General features: G+C 34.5%; 1 protein-coding gene across 8 annotated transcripts in view; it reads right to left on the bottom strand.

The window, feature by feature from the left end:
* CNOT2 (CCR4-NOT transcription complex subunit 2) overlaps positions 1–21,576 on the bottom strand; it is a 124,361-nt gene that overhangs the window by 23,205 nt on the left and 79,580 nt on the right. For 6 of the 8 annotated variants that reach the window (XM_059186310.1, XM_059186309.1, XM_059186314.1 and 3 more), the window contains 3 exons: positions 11,829–11,895; positions 1,301–1,448; positions 377–559 (listed from right to left, as the gene is read on the bottom strand). In XM_059186310.1, the coding sequence (XP_059042293.1) occupies positions 377–559; positions 1,301–1,448; positions 11,829–11,895 (398 nt within the window). The remainder of the gene's footprint in view (positions 1–376; positions 560–1,300; positions 1,449–11,828; positions 11,896–21,576) is intronic. The other 2 variants (XM_059186315.1, XM_059186316.1) reach the window with 2 other exon arrangements.

Below are 21,576 nucleotides of genomic sequence, written 5' to 3'. Positions count from 1 at the left end.
GTAATAGTCAAACATATCCCCACTACTGTTTGTAAGTCTGGAACTCTTACACGTAAGTGGCCAGCCTTTTAACTGACAAAGGACATAAGCACAAAAATTTGCCTAGTGACAACTAAAGAACAAAATTCTTTCCTAACAATAACAAAAACCTCTAATGTGCTTTCCAAAATCAAACTAACTCTCAAAGAAGTGTCTTTAAGTTTGGGGAGACTGAAGTTGTAACATTTAACAGAAAGAGAATCTTTGGTCATAAAAATATGATGAAACAAACTTATGAGACAGAAGCCAAGACTCAAGAACAGAATGTTGAATATGAGAAGGCAAATTTGAAAATATCCAGAAAAACAATGATACACAGTATCAATAAACATCTTACCTGTTCACAGTAAAAGGCTGTCGAGAAGGCTGCTGCTTTGGCATACATATTATGCTTGGCGAGCTTCTGTTGGGGCTACCTAACCCTGAACTGCTCATGCTATTTGTCCTGCTAGGAATTCCAATGCCCTGACCAACCTGGGAGTGGTTCATCATATTCCTAGGATTCATAGGCAAAATACCCCTGAAAAAGAAGTCCATTATACTAAATAAGCTCTCTATAATCACTCATTAAAATTCTCTGTAAATAATCAATTGGCCTAACCCTAGAACCTCAAATATACTTTCAAATTACACCACTAATTTTCATTAATTTAATTCTTTTGTCTGGTCATTCTAGCTCTTTGAAAAGTCACACAAACCAACAAGAAATCGGGTAAATTTTAGCAGAACTAGTATATGGTGACATTTAAGATGAGAAAACTATTGGTTTGACTAAGACATAAAATAATACAAATGTATTTCATGCATTTATTTAAAATAAGTTCATTCCAAATGTATGTCATTCTATCTTCTTCAAACTAATATGCATTCATCTCTGTAATCAATCTCGTTTTATTTTACTCACTAGAGCAATGTATGTGTGTTGAGGGAGCAATAATCATAATTATCTGAGGAATGATTTTAAATTGCCCATCCTCTTTTGAGGAAAAGTTGACTTCTGAAAAAGCTCCCCAGGTGGTGATTAACCCTTGATACCCACCCCACTGACAACCAGTATGCTAGAAGCATGATAAAAACATCTTACACTATCCTTATCAATTTGCAGCGAAATAAAATGAGCATAGGGTATTAACTTTCTTTTCCTCAGTGAAAGACACTGAACCAGAAAAATGAAATAATAGTTATCTTATTAAAAAACTAAAATGCTTGCTTACTCTACAAAGATACATTTTGAGAAATATTCTGGTCCATCAATAAATACCTGCTTGGAGATGGAGGCGTGTGAAGTGACATTGTTGGTACCCCTGTTGTTGGCGTGACGTGGCTCGGTAACTGAGTGCCTTGTGATAAGCTGCGATTTAACTGAGGGGTATTGTTGCTCATCCCCCTCATTGGAAGGCCTAGTGCACCTATTAAAAAAATTCAGAAGAAGGAAATTCATTGCCATCAGGAATGAAATTGTTATCCATCTTCTGGAGTTGGCAATTTAAAACATTTTTAAATGACCTAACATGTAATATAGTATGCAAATTTTTAATGGATATATTCAATTCACTCCAAATGGACTCTGATTTTAACAAAAATGTTCTAATCTGAAATTTAATATTATGAATGGATACTGCCTTCATATTTCTATCTTCTGTTCATATTTCTATTTTACAATAAACTATGTCTGCCCATGGTTTTAACAAATTAGATGACTTGTTTAAATGAAAACATTTTGTACAAATATGGCTTTAAGAAATTTGCAATCTTGTGTTTTTATGTTTTAAAATCATAACTGAGGTACACAGACATTTAACCCCACTTTGCTAAAGTAGCTTTAATTTTTATATGATCCTTTTAAAATGCATTTAAGAAATCTCTACTATTTACACATACATATTTCTCAACATTATAATTTTTTACAAACCCAACATAAAATGTCAGCAACTGCTAAAAATCTCAAGCTGATACTACGAGAGACAGGAATTTAAAACATTTAAGTTTCCAAAGTATAGCAACCTTCCATTTATCTAGTACTCCTGGGGAGAGATCCAAAAGAATGGATGTGTTCCAACAGGTATATTTTTACAGACTACTTAAGTTTCACCATTCAGATACAAAACATAAAAAAAAAATTGGGATAAATATTTCAAAAATGTATGACATATTTCCTTTTATTAATATGAAATATAAATTACTGATTTCTTAATGATTCATAAATGCCATGGATATCTAATATTCTAGATCTTTAGATATCCTTCCTACCCCTTTCATCCCTCAGAGTAAGGATGTCCAGCTGTCACCAGCTATCATATCTGCCTATGGATGCCTCCACTTCCTGACCCACCCTTTTCAGTGATTTCTGTTTCTAGTCAGTTGTGAAACAGCCTATCAGTCAACAAAACTTAACTCTGAATGGGAAGTTAAATAAAGTGATAAGATGAAAAGCAAATAAATACATAGTTACTTTAGTGCTAGGGATTTAAAGTGACTGATCTAATTACAAAAGCAAGAATTTCAAGGACCTGAATATTTTGAAACTGTGACCTCCAAAAACTGGTGTGTATATATATGTTCTGAATGGTTTACTTCAAGTACTTTTGTAACATTTACCTTTGGCATAACAATGTCATACCTAACCTAAGGAGAGCAGTGGGCCACAAAAATTCCACTGGAATCCGCCAGCCACGGTACTCAACTTATAGCCTAACTTTGCTTCTCAACTGAAATGAACCCAATAAATCCAACTCAATGTAGCTACTATGTTCTTTGTACTAGGTGTACTCCTTTCAGTCAGGTTCCATTAGGACAAGAGGTTAGTTCTACCTTTCTTTCAATGACAGGAAGAGAATGAACTGGCCTAGATTATATGCTGGTTTAGTTCATCATATGTAATGTCGTGATCGTGAATGTACCACTAGGTGCAAATGTGTTCTCTGAATTTGGGACATAATAAGGAAAAATGAGATGAAAAATTAGCCATATAAGATTCTTCAGAAGAAATCAGTCTTTTCCTTTTCTTAAGCCACTCTAGTTTTCCTGATTGCCCTCTAGGAGCTCCCACAGTGAACCACCAAAGTGATACTTTTCATATGCATTCAATAAATATTTATTGAGTGCCTACTATGTGCCAAGCACTGTGCTAGCTGCTGGGGATACAACAGTGAACAAGACAGAAAAGCTCCTACCCTTGGGGAGTTTACATCCTTCTCCCCAAATACTGCTGTCCTAAAGTCAGCAACAGCTGCAAATTAACCACAGGAATGTGTTTCACACAATTACTGACCACACCAAGAAATACACAATTTTAGAGCCAGAAGGGACCTTAAAGATCACCTAGTCCAATGTTCGCATTTTACAGATGAGGAATCTGAGCCTCAGATGAGTTAACTGCTTTCTCCAAGGTGACACAAAGAACCAAGACTAGAATTTAGATCTCTTAACTCCTAGTGTTCTTCACAGCAGCCTTATGGGAGGCTCACAGAACTCGAAGTGATCACCCTTTGTGTCTACCAATTTGTAACACCTCTTGCCTATTTTATGTTTTTTCTTGCTTTCTTTTTCTTTTTTAAAATATTTACTTCAAATTTTTTCTAAACCTCCATTTCCTGGTCTCTTCCCTCCATTTTCTTTCTCCCTCTCTTGTTTATACCTGTTCAAGTTTTCTTTCTCCTAATTTTACTTTCCCTTTCCTTTTCACTCTCATAACTTTATCATTTTAAATAAACATACACTTCCCAAAAATCTAGTACCCTCTGGCTGTTTTCTAGTAATCAATGCCTTACAAAACTGAGATTTGTTTACTTTAATCCTTCATATACAAATTATTCTATGTTGTATTATGAAAATCTAGAACTTCAGAGTAACTAGAGATTATCTGTAGCAGAAAACTTTTGGAGATAGAAACAAGAATGATTATTTATTTAATCAATTAGGGACTGACACATGAGCTAATTTATAGTGCTGAGAATGGAGGAAGACAATATGAAATAAACTCAAAGATTAGTGTCTACTTTTATTTTTCCTTCAACACTCGATTTCATGAAACAGCTAATAATAAATTCAAAAAATCCGAACTGCATTTTGTTGAACTAGGGAGGTATGAAAAAAAGGAGTACATCAATTTCAAATGGGATCATCAAGCTTTAAATACCTTAATAAGTTAGCTCAAATTCAATTAAAAAACCGAATTCTTTTAAAGCATGAAGAGTATCACTGATAGGAACATACAAAGATTTATTTTTAGGAAACAAAATACACTAAATCTTTAAATTTGAGTTACTTGAGTCTAACACTTATAACTGGGTAAGGTCAAAGACAGAACTTTACTCTTTTAGTAATATATTTAGAAACAATCACAGAAATCATCTCCAAAATATTTTACCAAGAAGATATGCAAGCCAAAAGAGAATACCAGGGGAAAAAGACTCATAAAAAAATCTGGCATAAAATACAATAGGTAAAAAATATAAATGAGGAATAATTGAACAAAAAGAGCTAAAAAGTAGCTAAAAAGGTTATAGTTCTGAAATTTTTCCTTCAACCTGACAAATTGCTAATGAAGAATAATACAGTATTAGGAGAAATATATGAACATACTCAAAGTATATTTCTACCTCTAATTTGGCAGGGTGCTAAACAGAGAATGAACTGAATTAATTGACCATTTTTCAGAAATCCAAAGGAATATGATCTAAGAAATGCTTCCATTATTTCCACTGTACAAACTCATTAACAGCAATCCCTTAAATATCTTATGCCTCCTTTATTCAATCTTTTGCTAAAAACAAAGAATATTAATAATATAAAAGTTATAAGAAAAAATCCAATCACAGCAACCAAATCCTTGGATACTGATACTTAAATCAAGTCTCCTGAAGGAGAAGGATACAAAATCCTAACTGCTGCCAAAGGGCTTAAAGCACACACTCCCCCTTCTATTTATTTCCAAAGCAACTAGTTTATCCTAGGAACCCACTGTCCTCTCCACACTGATGAACAACTAAACCTTCTAACCTCTAACCTGTCCTCACATCTTACTCCAATCTGCCCCGTACTCAGCTGTGTAATCTTCTCTGTAACATTATTTTAAGTATTTTCCTTCATTAAAATCAAAGGATTTTGGAGATAGAAAAGTCTCCAGAGATCATCCAACTAAGTTACAGATAAAGAACATCAAGAATTAAGTTACTTGCCAAAAATCACAATGAAGAATAAAAATAACAATCCAATTTCTTAACTCTTATTTTCATCCTTTTTCTGACCAACTTACTTTCTACTTCTTATAGTAGTTGCTAACTTTTACATCACCTGCAGAACACTAATGTCTGGGTCCCACGCCTAGAAATTGTCACTCAGTCTGAATGCTGGCAATTCATGACTTAGAAAGATTTAAAAAAAACTCTCCAGGTGTTTTTAGGTATATAGCCAGAGTTGCGAACCACTGCCTATTAATATTATATTCAATCACAGTTTAGTCTTTTAAACTTCTCTGTCAGGACTAAAAAGATTCTTTTAATCTCTGGGGTTTTTGTTTGTTTGTCTCCCAGCTTTACTGAGATAGAACTGACATCTATTCCTAATTAATATTTTATTCACTCCAATATAAGCTCTTTTTATATACCACATATTTTACTTACACTCTTCCTCTTTTCTCTGGTCCTCTCTCCAAATTTGTCCCTGAACTTTTATTCATACCTGTCTCCTCACCTGGAATACATCCCCTTCTCTCACCCTATAGAAATACAGAAGAGTATCTTAAAAAAAAAAAAAAAAATCATGATGCAGCTGTTTACACACAGCACATGTTTAGTGTGCTCTGATGAATATGGGAGAGACCACTAAGTCAGATGTGAAAGTAAAATGGATTCAGAATCAGAAAATTGTTTCCTGGAGGACACAGTATATGAATTAAATAATGAAAGAGACCTAGTCAGGTACTTGGTGGTGGTGATGAGGAGGGATCAGGAAACTCAAAATGTTGAAACAGCTGATCCTTAAAATGGCAAGATAAAAGAAGAGAAGGACAAGTGATATGCCTGGAGGAGGAGTGGGTTTGCTTTTGAGTACTAAGGGATGTACGTGACAAGAAAGATACATGGATGAAGTTAACCAGCTTCAACATCCTCAACTAGGAAAAGCTGATGTTATGTTAGAACTGGCAGAGGGTACCTGCAAATGTTTGGCTAGATCTTTACAGAAACTGGCACTCTACCTATGGAACATCCATGTGAAGCTCCTAAGTATAGTTTGTACTCCTCAACCTAAGTTGCCATTACAGATTCATGTAACCCATTCATCAAGTAATGCAGATCTCAAACCTAAGAAATCCTGAGTCTCTCTCTTTCACATCCTCTATCACCATATAGTTTTAGCTCTATCTCTGAAATATCCCAAATCTGACCACTTCTTAACACCTCTACGCGCAGCCCACATCATCCTATTTTCTTGCCTGGACTACTGAAGCATTAGCCTAGTCTTGCTCTCTCTTATTATTTGTCCTAGTCCATTTGCTACAGAGCAAAGTGGTCTTTTAAAAATGAAACTGTAGGGGCACCTGGGTGGCTCAGTGGGATAAGCCGCTGCCTTCGGCTCAGGTCATGATCTCAGAGTCCTGGGATCGAGTCCCACATCAGGCTCTCTGCTCAGCAGGGAGCCTGCTTCCTTATCTCTCTCTCTCTGGCTGCCTCTCCATCTACTTTTGATTTCTCTCTGTCAAATTAATAAATAAAATCTTAAAAAAATAAATAAATAAAATGAAATTGTATCTTAAAATCCTTCCCGTTAAACTTAGAATAAACCTAAATTATTTACCAAATCATTACAAGACTCCATGATCTGACACCTGGTACTCCATTAACCTTGTGCTTTCTTTGTTCACTACACTAGCCCTTTCGCTCTTCCTATAATACATTCAGTTCTTTCTTGCTTTCTCATGAGTAAGCACTTTCCCATTTGCTGTTGTCTATACCTAAAAACCTCTCTATCAGATCTTTCCAAAGATTTCCCTTTCTCGACACTGAAGTTTTCATTCAAATACCACCTCCTCATAAGATAGCTTCTTTGCTCAATCCCTTAATCTGACTTGATTTTTATAGTATTTACTAGAATCATCTTATTTACTTAGTTGTCTGCATGATTATTCTTTCTTCATTAAAATGTAAGCTCCACGAAAACAAGATCTTTGATATTTGCCATTCTCTTAGCTCTTGGAATAGTATTTCACTCATGGCAGAGGTAGCTAACTAAATACTACCCCAATGCTCTGGTCAGTAGACCCTTGAAATCTGTGGATTTAAACATTTGCTGTTTCTACTATGTGCTAATGGCCCTCTAGGGTCATGACATTCAGTAAGCAGTATGTAGGATCCAGGTTTCAAGAAACTTCTGTTCTCATGTTAACATAGTTACACTTACTAGGTAATGTAATCCTGGCTCTACTACTTATTGCCTGTAAAACCTTGTGCAAATTCCTTAACCTCTTTCGGGATAGATGTGAAGATTAAATGAACTGATTCACATAAAATATTTAAATTAGCACCTGACACGCAGTAAATACATAATAATTAGTAGTTTTGGGGAAGTGGTTGGGGTGGAACGTGAAACATGCCTATGCAAAAAAAAAAAAAAAAAAAAAAAAAAAAGAGTGAGTGAGTCAACAGGTGGTCCTAAAGGTGAAGGTGAAGATTACAGTCTAATGAACTAATGGTTTTAACCAGAAAATCACTGTTTTCTGATGGAAAACTGTATGCTATAGCTCTGTTCTTGACCTTGGAAAGTGGTAAAGATCTTGAGAAATGTCCCACAGTATTGTAAAGACTGTACTTCTTGAATGAAATCAATCAACAGCCTAGTAAGTTTCCCTTGCCTATAAACCAGACCACTCCCAAATCTACCCCATTCTGTGGGTGTTGTTCCCACTACTAGAACAACCTTATCCAGTCTCTTCAAGGCCAATGACAAACATGACTTCATCTGTAAATCCTTTCCTGATTATTCTCCAAGATACGTGATTACTCCCACCTCTGAAATGTCTAGAAAACTCTACTACTTCCTTTGCTCTGTAGGAAAATAACTTGTGTACTTATCTACATTACATGTAGGAACCATATCTTGCTCATCATGCATTCAAAAAACATTTCTGAGTGCCTGTCATGTACAGAATACTAAGGATACAAAAGCAAAGGAAGACATGCAATAAACAAATGCGGCAACGTAATAGCAGTATGTATCCTGTACAGGGATGGCAGAAAAGAGCCTCTACCACTATGCAGCATAATGCCATTATACGGCAGGCATTCAGTAAGTATCTATTAAACTCCTTTTTGAAGCTTTTCCTTACCACTTAGCTCACTGTGCTCTTCTCTCTAAACCCTAAGTCTGTCCAACCAATTCAGTATGATACCTTTCAACCTATGTATCAACACTGTAGACTGGTATTTAACATTTTATATATAAATGTCTTCACCTCCCAAACTAATACCATGTGCTTCTTGAGAGCAAGAACTCCCAGAATATTAATTCAAGTATCTGTTAAATGTTCCTATAATTTCTTGAAGCTACTAAAATCTGTCAATGGACTAACCACACTATCAGTAGCATCACTTCTGAATCACCCCACCTGTGCTCTGGTTCTCCACAAAACTCATTTCAGTGTTGTTAAAACAGGAGGCCAAATAAATGTTGCTAAGCATGAGAATATGCCACTGCTCTCAAGCTGGGAGTCCAGATCCCAGAAAGACAAGTTTCTTTCTTTCCCCAGCTAGATGACTTGGTCCTCTGAGAATTCAGGTACAAGTGCGTTATCATGGACTCATCGTTGACAGCTAGTTAACCTATGTGCCTATAAGACAGTAGGCACAGAGGAAGCACTCAGTAAATAGTAGTTGCCCTTTTCTCCAAAACTCTAATGCTCTAAATCCTGTTGGTAAGAAAGTAAAAGTGACCCCAACTTTATTACCACTTAATTTTAATGCACTGAATATCAAGGAGAGATTAAATTCCTGGTTCCTAATTAATTCCAATCTAGTACAAGCTTTGGAGAGCCAAGGGGGTCTTTAAACTTATAAGGTACATCTAAAATTTTATGCACACTTGCAAAGAAAACAAGTAGAAAACATCATGTAACTTGAATATAAGTTTTTGTTCAATGGCTTCTATAGCTATCATTTGGTGCACTGTATTCACATGAATGTCTAGATGAAAAATCAGTTACATACTAGGATACAATCAGACTATAAGGGGATCTGTAATCATACAAGCCCCTAGTGCAGCACTTTCTAGGCACCCTTATATATCACACAATTACTTCCACCCAAATCTGGCAAAATGTAGGTTTCAGCAGCTCTGTATCCATTCCAAGAGGAATGTCCTCCCTTGTTTAATCTCAGTGAGACTGTTCTGGAGGATACTTTTCCTTCCACCTCTAAACTCTGTGATTATCAGGAACACAAAACAGATAGTAGACCCCTATTTTAATGGTAAAAATTTCTACTGAACTTTGCCAATCTGAATACAGAGTTAATGGTAGTATTCAATACACTCGTGAAGCAAAAGAACATTCAGTTGTATCAAACCTAATGTACAATTACAATTTGTTGCCATAAGAATAGTATCACTAACCTCTCCCACCTGCTATTCCTTCAACCTCTCCATCCTTTATGACAGTTAGCTCCTCAAGATTTATCATTCTGACTAATTTATACTACTGAAACCCGGACCCTCAAGTCCCACAGGGTAGCTGGTGTTCTCTCTGACAAGGTGTATGTTCAGAGTACTCATCAGCTAACTGAGCTATTTGGCCCTAGGGTGTATCCTAACAGATAGGAGAGACTGGGAATCCAGCCTCTGTCTTTTTTCATTAGTTGCAGTTTTCTACATCTGTACCCTGGAAAGGAGTAACTGTACCCTGACTTGACACATTTCAGTTCCAACTGACCTAAGGTTCAATTTTTCTGTAGACTAATACCTTCACTGTCAGTTAAAAGACTAAACTGCACATTGAAAATGCTGATTACAACTGCTGCAGGAATACAGTCATTTAATATACTAAATTCCAAAAGGAAATATCTGTCATATGTGATTTCTTTTTAAACTGAATACCTTAAAATACTTTTTCTGATGAAAATAACTTTGTTCATTTACTAAGCTTTGATATCCCTAATAACCAGCACAATAATTTTACACAAATTAAGAAGCTAATATCTAATGCCAATAAAATAACTATATTTCAAACTTAACCCATTCTGTATCTTAGCCCAATTACAATTTCACATTTGCAGGTTAAAAAATGACATCAGATTCTAGAAGTCTATACAGCTGATTATATTGTAAAATAATTGCCATCCTCCTTCACAAAATAACCTTAGCTTCTCAAATATAATTTTTCTCCATTCCATATCTATTTTTGGTTGCGATAAATTGTGGGCTTTAAAAAGAAAACAACGGAGGTTCTTTGCAGTTACTCTATAGAAATAAAGGGTAGCTTTAAAATAACTAGGTATTTTCATAATAAGGGTTGCCAGGAAGGTGAAAGTAGTAGGTTTCATACTAAAACACAGGCTAAATGAAGCAAACAACTAGCTAATAATATCCCCTCAACAATTAGGATAAACGTTTGTGAATAAATGAAGCAACACCTCTTTAACACAATATAAAGCTTTTAAAAAATGTTTTCCACTTAATTAGAGGAAAACTGCTAATATTTGTAACCAATTAATGAATTTTATTTACTAATTCTATGTTAACAAAATTGCACACCACAGCAAAAGGAGGAGGAAGAAAAAAGTAGATGAAATCTATATTTGTCTAACAAAGTAAGTTTCTTCCCCCTATTAAACTTCAAAATAAATCTAAAGAATGAAGTGGTCTGACAAACTATTCTGATACCTATCAAAACTTTATTTTATTATACTAGAAAAGGGTTCCAAATCAAATAACTGATTTTTATTTGAAGCTGGTTAAGATACTCAGTCATCAGATTGTTTTTTCCAGTTACTCTATGTCCTATAATCTTGGATGGGAATTTATATCCCTTTTAATACTCCCCTTCTGTTAACAGATGAGAGATCAGCAGTCTCTGACATTAACAGAGATAATAAAATCTTATTAATATTTAACAGTTTGGAAAATTAATGGAAAAAACAGGAAGATTTTATAACTTAGTTTTATAAAAATTTTATGTGATAATAATAGCAAACATTTATTGAGCGCTTACTATGCGCCAGGCACTGTGCTAAGCGCTATAAAAGCATTACAGTACTTAAAAAGAAATAAAATCTTAAATGTAGAAAAAGCATTGAACTGTGAGTCAAAAACAAATATTCTATATCCAGATGAGCAAAACTAAAAGAAGAAATATTTGCTAAACAAAGAGCATTTTGCAGACTGTTAAGTAATGGTCCTTCATTAATAAAAAGGCCAAAACCCACAAATAAAACCACCCATTTAACTGACCAAACAAAAAAGTTTAAGTTCCTCTAACTGAAAACATAGAGGAGGTCTATTTTTTTATTTGTTTAGCAAATTCTTCAAAAACATTGTACTGCAAAAGAACATACAGAAACAAACGATGTAAAAGTAACTTCCAGTCTTTCCTATACCCAAATAATAACAAATTTTGAATTAGAAAATATCTGAAATAATGAGGTTTTCCTATGTTAAGTGAAATAAGAAAAACTGAAAATTAAAAATCTTTCCTTTTAAATCTTAGAACTGACCCAGAAGGGCAGCACTGGTTGTTCTTTATTTTGTAGCTATTTTTTTTCCTTAAATAAAGCATCCCAGAATAAATACAAAATTCTTACTTTGTTGCCCGTATAAACTTGCCCCAAACTGAGACAGCTGACCTGATGTAGATGGTGATGCCAGCATCTAGAAACAAATTAATTATATTAGAGCATAAAGAAAGTACACAAAGCAATGCGTTTACATGTTATGAATCTGTACAACACATAGTATGTGAGAGCCAAACCACATTTCCTATTCTTCAAAAAAGATAAACATTACATAATAAATTCTGTGTTTCTTAAGAAAATATTACAATTGGATAAAATAAAAATGTACAAACAAAACTAATTTCTGATTACAAGGTTTCTTCTTTCAAGTTACTCTAAAGAAAACTATAGCAGCATCATTACTTCACTTAAAAAACAATACAAAAAAAAATAGGCTAACAAAAACATGAAGACAGTATCTCAGAAAGTTAGCCTCTATAAATTTAAATGAGTCTAATTATTGATCTTTAGATGATATATTAAGCTAAATTCTAAATTCAGTTTATAAAAAGTTGAAAATAAAATTACCTGAATAGACGAGTTTTGATTTATAAAAATATTACCCAACATTTATATATACAAATAGTTTATGTATAAAATGGGTAGAATAATCTAACAAAACATACAATCATATAATAAATGGAGAGATGACAAAATACCAAAGGACAAGTCAAAATTACTTACAAAAATATACAGACTTGGTATATAATGTATACTGTTAGTGTGACTTTCATGGACTTTTTAAAAAAATGTTTTATTTTATTTTTTATTTTTAAATATTTTATTTATTTATTTGACAGACAGAGATCCAAGTAGGCAGAGAGGCAGAGAGACAGGCGGGGGGTGGGAGGGAGCGGCCAGGTTCCCTGCTAAGCAGAGCACCCAATGCGGAGCTTGACCCAAGGACCCTAAGATCATGACCTGATCTTAGGCAGGGGCAGGGGCTTAACCCACTGAGCCACCAAGGTGCCCCTTTCATGGACTTTTTTTTTTTTTTTAAAGAATGAAAGGAGAGAGCACGAGAGGGAAGAGGTCAGAGGGAGAAGCAGACCCCCTGCCGAGCAGGGAGCCTGATACGGGACTAGATCCTGACCTCTAGATCATGACTCTAGATCATGACCAAAGGCAGTTGCTTAACCAACTGAGCCACCCAAGTGCCCTTTCATGGACTTCTTAACAGTGCCTTTCAATTTATTGCATCAGTACCTTTTTTCCTAATAGAATACACATTTTTTTTTTTTTGATGACATGTTATATTCATGGAACACGTTACCTATATTTTTTATTTCCTCAAAGACACTGGCACTGCAAGTGCAGTGCTACAGACAAAGTAGATACTTAAATTGAGTTAAACTAAAGCACATACATGCAAATACATGTTTAAGTACTCTCTTATATTAAGTAACCACCAAGACAATTTAACTAAAGACTTAGGCCATGTCATCAAAATTTTCATACCCTGTAGATGAAAAGAATGAATTATGTACCTAATTATACTCTAAGGCACAATGAGGTAAATCATCTGAAGTATCACAATAATCTAAGTATCAAAATAATTCTAAACAAGGGTGAGGTAACTGAAATATTTTACAGAGCAGTAACATCTGATAAGGAATCTTCCAGGCTGAGAACATGCGGTGAATGTAGTATGATAAAAGTTAGTGACATGATTAGAATACAAACAAAATAAGAAAAATTAGTGATTTCATAACAGGTAATTAGTGAGAGGAGATGAGGCATACACCGCTATGCACATGTGGACATACACAGAAGAATGAGAGAGAAAAAAGAGTATGCTGGGGCCAGATGTAAAGGGCAGATGACTACCAACTATGGCAATAAAAAGAAAAAAGCAGTATTAAGGAAAGAAGTGACCTGATCTGGCTGTGCTTTAGAGAGTTAATTCCAAAGCAAAACTGGATGGAAACAGGAAGATACTAAACCAGAACAGCAGAGGTGGAACTACAAAAGAGGGGCCTTCTGGGGGTAGAAGCAACAGTATTTCAAGACCTGCTGAAATGGCTGACGTATAGGGAAAAAGAGGAGGGTAAGAATCACCCGACAGGGAACTCTCAGGGTCCACTTTGGTTTCCAGTGAAGAATTGTGCTGACATTGACCATCGAAAAAACAGAAGGAGAAATATTCAAATGAGAGGTTTTCATGTCAAAATTCTAAGTTGTTGTTTTAAAAAACAGTGGTTCTAACAAATGATAGAAATCACTCTTCTGAGGTAGGGCCAAGTAACACTACTTTAAAACTAGCAGTATTTAAATAAAGTAACAAACTTTCTAAAGAAGCATCAAACCTTGTAAATATTCCTTTTCAAATACAGAGGGTACACAATCTAAACAATTAAACTAAAAGAATACACATTTAATGCCTGATCAAGTTCTTTTGTTAGGTACAATCATCATTACTGTTAACCACATAACTAGAAATATCTCAAGCACCTTAAGACTCATTTCCATTGCAAAAACAAGATCAAAGAAAATGTATAATATACAGTAAAGCTTTAGTTAGTGACAGAAGGCAAAAGGTTTATATAAAACACTTAAAATCATGATATTATTATTATTGTTAAGTTACAAAGAAAGTAAAACAGCAGTTTCTAAAAGAGACTGGCAAATGACTGTATGTTTTAGAATGATCCACAATGTGCAGATTTTAGAATGGACCACTTAAAATTTTAATTTTCTCAGAAATTTATGTTTACTGAATATGTAAGTCCAAAGAACAGATATTTTAGTCTACTTTCTCTCAAAGGTTATATATCTACAAGGAGTTACGAGTGTGCCAAGATAACAACCCTCTCAGCGCTAGGAAGCTAAGAGAGGGGGGCACAACACGAAGGTAGAGAGGGAGGGCATGGCTCCCTGGGCCAAGTACTGCTGATCAAGAGCAGCAGAGTGACCCATTTACCAGTGTGACATAATAACTACTATCATTTTCTCTATGTGTGAGAGTACATGAGAAGGTTAGTGAACAATACTTTAAAGGAATATGAAAGTAGTTTGTTAAACTTCAGAGTTTATAGCCTTCAAAGCATCCATGTAAAATAAGCATTAATCAGTTCTGCAAACGGATGTTAAAATGACTGCCTCAAAACATGTAAAAAATGCAAAATATATAATTTCTTATTAAACCAGTTCCTAATGGTATATAATTTTGAAACACTGAAAGCATGCTTCATGAAATATGTCAGTGCTAAAAATATATTTAACGCACAATGAAGGAATGTGAATGGGATATAAATGCTATTTGAGAGGGCAAAGAAAATGCACAAGAAATGTACCATGGCACAGCAATAACTACAGTGAACAGACAACAGAAAACTTACATATTTACATACTAAAAGTTAATATAAAGATTAATTTCTTAGAGAAATATCAAAGTCTTAGATCAAGAGACACATTACAGTAGGAATGCAATATAAGCTCAGTTTTGGAGTTAAAAAAAAAAAAATCTAGGTCTGAATCCTGGTTCTGACACTTACCTATGGGAGAGCCAGGCCTCTGTTTCTTTCCTGTTAAGATGGAAAAAATACTACCTACCAAATAGAGCTGAAGTGAAGATTAAATGAAATAAGCTATAGCACATAGTATGTGCTCACTATATGGTAGCAGCCTCACTAACAACCTAATTTTCCTCCCAAAGGAGGACTTCTTTTAACAGCAGTCAAAGGGTCATTCAACCTCTGGGGAATTTACCGCATAGTATCCTACATTTATACTAATTTTTGTCTAAGAAACTAAAGAAAGAAATTCATCATCACAAATTTCAGGCAAAATAAGCAGAGCTTGTGATCGTAGATGGGGGAAATGGCAGAAAAGAATTAAATGTTACATAATTAGTAGAACGCTGAAGCCACCAAGGATACTATGTTCCCAGTCCAAAACCATCATTTCAATTACACTCTTCCTCAGTTCTCAAGCAGTCTATAAAATAAACTGTAGTCAGACAACAAAAACCAAGAAGCAACTAGAAGAAACAGTAATGTGATTCATGATTCATGATGATTCCATGATGACCCAACAAAAAGCCCACTTACCCTTGGTTTACTACATAGAATGTTAAGAAAAGTTAGTAAGTTAGAAACTATTTAAAAAATTATTTCCACTGTTACTAGATACAACTCTGAAATCCATGACCAAAAAAAGTTTAAAATGTATATATATATATATATTTGAAAACTTAATAAGCAAATATGGGTCCTGCCCTCAAACCATTAACACCACAAAGGTATCAATTATTCTGTGCTTTCTAATAGAGACCACTTCTCAATCATTCCCTCCAATAAATGTACCTTTAATCCTAAAACAGATTTTGGAAACATTAAAATCAGTCTAGTCAAGAAAGTATTTTCTCAATAACAAATTACTTCAAAATACAAGAAAGTTTGGTTAAATAAAAGTTCCCTGACCACAAAAGCAATTAAAAAATGAAGTTTTTAAATAACCTTTAAACAATTCATTGATCATATTACTTAAAGGTGTGGTAATAACATAATTCTAAATTCTGTTGTTAATCCAGAACAAAAACAACAAAGTATAACTTCGACTATAACATATATACAAACAGGGAGGGGGGAAAAAAAAACCCACAAAGGAAAAGAAGTTCTTTTTTTTTTTTTTTTTTTTTTTTTTTTTAAAGATTTTTTATTTATTTATTTGACAGAGAGAGATCACAAGTAGGCATAGAGGCAGGCAGAGAGAGAGAGAGGAGGAAGCAGGCTCCCCACTGAGCAGAGAGCCCGACGCGGGACTCGATCCCAGGACCCCGAGATCATGACCCGAGCCGAAGGCAGCGGCTTAAGCCACTGAGCCACCCAGGCGCCCCAGGAAAAGAAGTTCTAAACCTAGGACAGAATCTGAAGAACATTTTAAAATTAAAAACAGTATGGTTTAAAAAATGAAACCACTCATCACAATGACATCTAACTGACACACAAAGAAAGACTATAAGAAGACAATACATTAAAAAGAACAAAAGAAAGGAGAAAAGAAGGCAGGAACAGTCAGATAAACAGCAAGTCATAGGACCTTGTACCTTATGAATCAGATAAAAATAAACTATGGGTTTAACTCAGTATTTCAAATAATTCTGATTAAAACATTAAGTTTTAAAAAGAGCATTTTAAAAAAGTGTACTACAAGCTGAAATAGTCAATGTAATTAATTCCTATTGAGCATTTAACATTCAAATTCAAAATATGACCATGAACATCTTTATATTATATTGTCTAAGTTTTAGGTTAGAGCTCAATATATAGCAAGGCATATGAATGAAGAAATGTTCACATTTTTAAAAGGTTTTCAGTACTCATTTCTAAACTGTTTTAGAAAGTCTGCATTAATTATAGTTCCCCAGCAATTGCTTCAATGACCTCTCAGAGAGCGGCTATTCTTCCATGAAAAAAGCACCTCCTGGGGCGCCTGGGTGGCTCAGAGTGTTAAAGCCTCTGCCTTAGGCTCAGGTCATGATCCCAGAATCCTGGGATCAAGTCTCGCATTGGGCTCTCTGCTCAGTGAAGAGCCTGCTTCCTTTCCTCTCTCTCTGCCTGCCTCTCTGCCTACTTGTGATCTCTGTCCGTCAAATAAATAAATAAAATCTTAAAAAAAAATAGGAAAAAAAGGCGCCTTTCTAGTATAACAGAAAGTATCATTTTCTAACTATGAATTTTTAGTTATTATTGAGATGAAACATTTTATGATTCTTTTTGTACATATATCACAATCTGATAGATCTTTTAAGTATATCATTTTTTATAAAAAGGCTTTTGTCTTTAAATACGGAGCTTGAAGATTTTGTGAATGTCAATGAATTTCAAAGGTTTTTAGAAGATTCCCTTCAAACGATTTGACATTTAATTCCAGTATCTTTAGAGTATAGTCTGATTTACTTACATTTAACTCTATTAGGTTATCACGGTCATAAAAATCTCCACATTTATATACATTCATTTTTTAAAGATTTATTTATCTGACACAGAGAGAGCACAGCAGGTAGAGTGGCAGGCAGAGAGGGAGGAGAAGAAAGAAGCAGGATCCCTGTTAAGCAGAGAGCCTAATGCGGGAACCCTGAGCCAAAGGCAGACGCTTAACTGAGCCACCCAAGTGCCCCCATATTTTCTAATTTTAAAGGTGATTTTTTAGTTTTTTAGGTAAATAATATCATCTACAAATAATCTTAACTGTTATATTTCAATATCAACTCCCTTCCCTCCCTTTAACAGATTCCTTATTTCCTGCACATTACTATATATAAGTTCTAAGAATATATCAGTAAACCAGACAGGCAAAGACCTTGCCCTTGTTAAATTTAAATCCTAGTGGAGTAGAGAGGATAATAAACAACTGATGAACACATACTTTTAGGTGAAGAGGTGTGATGACTGTAAAAATGCAAGAAAGAATTTAGAAGGATACAGTGGACGTAATATTCATAGTATATATGAGGCTACTTAGGAAAAGAAAGAAGGTTTCTTAGAGAAGGTATTTTAGCAGGTACATGGATATAATGAGAGAGAACCATGTGAAGATCTGAAAAACAAAGAGGAAAACTGTGCCAAGGTCTTCATGCAGAAAGGAATGTGAATGCAATGAACTGGAGCGTCAGCCAAGCCTGGACTCCCAAAATGCAGTTAAATACTAATCACGCCAAGGACAATAATGGTGAAAAAAAGTATCCTTATTTTATAACAGATGCGCATTATAAAATATTGGTTATTAATTGTCCTGAAAGAAATCCTAGCAGCCATAACTGTTATAGGCTAACAAGTACGAAAGCTAGGTATGTGGGGCGCCTCAGTGGCTCAGCGGGTTAAACCTCTGCCTCAGGCATAGGTCATGATCTCAGGGTCCTGGGATCAAGCCCCGCATAGGGCTCTCTGCTCAGTGGGGAGCCTGCTCCCTCCCCCCTTTCCTGCCTCTCTGCCAAAAAAAAAAAAAAAAAAAAAAAAGCTAGGTATGCATTCAGAATGTTGCTATTTGTCAAAAGAAGGAAGTGGTCTACTCTTACCAGTTTAATGAGTTTTTCTGAATGTAAGAAAAAGGTGTCACATTTTATGCCTTTACAGCATATATAAAAACAAGGAAAAAGTTTGTGCCTTTAAAATAATTATGCCTAAGAATCAAGTGAGTACACAGACTCACAGGACTTTAAAATGTTAGCAATTAAAATACACATATACTTAAATAACTCTTAAGATGCTTAAATTATATAATCCCCCCAGAGTTGTCTATTAACATCTTATATGAATGCTTTTAATTTTCTATAATGTCCCCCAAAAGAAAGTAATTATGATAAAAAGGAAATCAAGTCTGTATCTGCCTATGATTTATTTAATCTTGAAAAACATTTAAATAACATATTTGTAGTATTTATAAAACTAAATGTACATTTCAAATAGTAAATTCAGCATTCTATAGAAAGATACAAATATATACAGGTATCTCTTGATATAAAAGGCCTTGGAAAGGGAAGTAGTCCTGAAAAACTATTTCATAATTTAATTAATAGAGTCACATAAAGAACAGCTTCCCAAATACTTTTACAACCATGCATATGATAGAATTATATTTTATACTTTATGGATAAGGTAAATCAGGATTTTGTTTGTAAGTGGCTTAAAGACCGAATCACTGGCCAGTTTTTCTTTAACATAAATTAGAATTTGAAATTATTTTCTCACTGTTCCCAGAGAAAAAAAAATTACAAAATTATCCCAGTCATTTATGTTTAAAAACTTTCTCTTCAATTGTTTTTATCATAAAATAATTGCTATCTGCAGATGATATATATAACTATGTTAAAAAAACACTAAAGAATCAAATGGAGTAATATTATTATTACTACTTATTTTCTACATATTAATAGCAAAATTTATTACTATTATTTGCTACATATTAGTAGCAAAATTTACTTAATATTTACTATCTGGTCTTCTAAAAGTTTTGCATACAGTTATAACCAGCCATGAGTCACATACTATTATTCCTATTTTATAGATGAAAAAACTGAAACATAGAGACTGAGTAACTTCCCCAAGGACAGCTAGCTAGTACATCATGCGAATGAGATATAAAATCAAACAGCAGGACCTACAGAGCCCATGTTCCTGTTCCCATTCAACAAAAACTAGTTAAGAGTTTTGTTAGGTAGTTGGTTATAAACTAAACACACACAAAAGGTATTCTCTATATCAATAAAAAACAAATCAGAAAAAAGTAACAAAAATAAAATCCTACTTATTAAAAAAGCATAAAGAACAGAAATAGGAGACCTAGACTTCTGAAAAAAGGAAATCAGCAATATAAATGTTTATAAAGGACATGAAAGACCTTACCTAAGATGTGAGCAGTCTATAAAGCAACAGCAATTCAACTATGTTGTAGTTCTGCCATAGAATCAGTATGAGAAACAGAACAAAAGAGTTGGGAAACAGGCCCAAGAATACATGACATTAAAATATATTAAGGGAGGATTTCAATTAGCCTTAAATGAATGCTCTAACTCAAGGGTGAGCAAATTACTTCCTACAGGCCAAACCTAGCACACTGCTTGTATTTGTAGGTACATGTAGGTCTTTTTGTTACTTTTTAAATGGTTATATAAATACCCACATAATATACTATTATCTGGTCCCTTATGGAAAAGTTTTCTAACCTGTGATCTAAATTGTAACTGATGTTGGGACAATTAGATATTGGACATGCTCACTGAGAAAGTGGGGGAAGAATACAGGGAAGAGAACTGGGCACCACTATATTCACACCTTAAACCAAAATACCCCCCCCCTTTTTTTTTTGAGAGAAGAGAGAGACAGAGAGAGATTGTTGGTGGGGGAGGGGCAGAGGGAGAGAGAGAATCTTAAGCAGGCTCCACACCCAAAACATCGCCCCACACAGGGCTCAATTTCACAACCCTGAGATCATGACCTAAGCCAAAATCAAGAGTCAAATGTTTAATCAACCAAATGAGCCACCCAGGCACCCCAACCAAAATACATTTCTAAGGCAGAAATTTTACTTCTAAGGCAGAAATTTTACTACTAAGTTATATCTGAAGAATGAGGCACAAAAACGCTTAGAAGAAAATAGATGGAAAAAGTCTAAGTATGATCTCAAAAACAGAAACCACAAATATAAAAAGACTGATGAGTCAAATTTAGTAAGAATGATAAATATTTTTATATTAAAGAACCACTCACTAAACTATAGGCAGAAAAACCTGGGAAAATATTTGTAACAAAGTACAAGAGACCATTAATTTATAGAAAACACTAACAAATAAACAAGACTTACCCTATCAAGAGAAAACAAAATGGCACAAAAATAGGTAATCCACAAAGGAAGAAATACAACTGGCCAGTAACTACATGGAAAAGATACATTACTTAGTGTGTGTAAATTTAACAACATCTTTACGTACTTTTTAAGGTGGGGAGGGGCAGAGGGAAAGGGAGAGAGAGACTCTCTAAGCAGGTTCCATGCCTAGCATGGAACCCCATGCAGGGCTCCAACTCATGACCCCAAGATCATGACCTGAGCCAAAATCAAGGGTGGATGCTTAACCACTGACTATCCAGGGACCCATCTTAACGTATTTTAAAACAATAAGCCTTTTTTTGTATATTGCAAAGACTTAAAGGTAATAGCTGATGAAAGTAGAAACTGGTATAAACTTTTTTGTGGAAAATATGCGGACATGTTCCAGAGATTTACATAACATTTTTAAAATAAAAATATTTAAAGTATTAAGTTAAAATTTTAGTAGTAA

Source organism: Mustela lutreola, chromosome 8, assembly GCF_030435805.1.
Source record: "Mustela lutreola isolate mMusLut2 chromosome 8, mMusLut2.pri, whole genome shotgun sequence".
Taxonomy (NCBI): domain Eukaryota; kingdom Metazoa; phylum Chordata; class Mammalia; order Carnivora; family Mustelidae; genus Mustela; species Mustela lutreola.
This window is presented reverse-complemented; position numbering and strand designations above follow the sequence as displayed.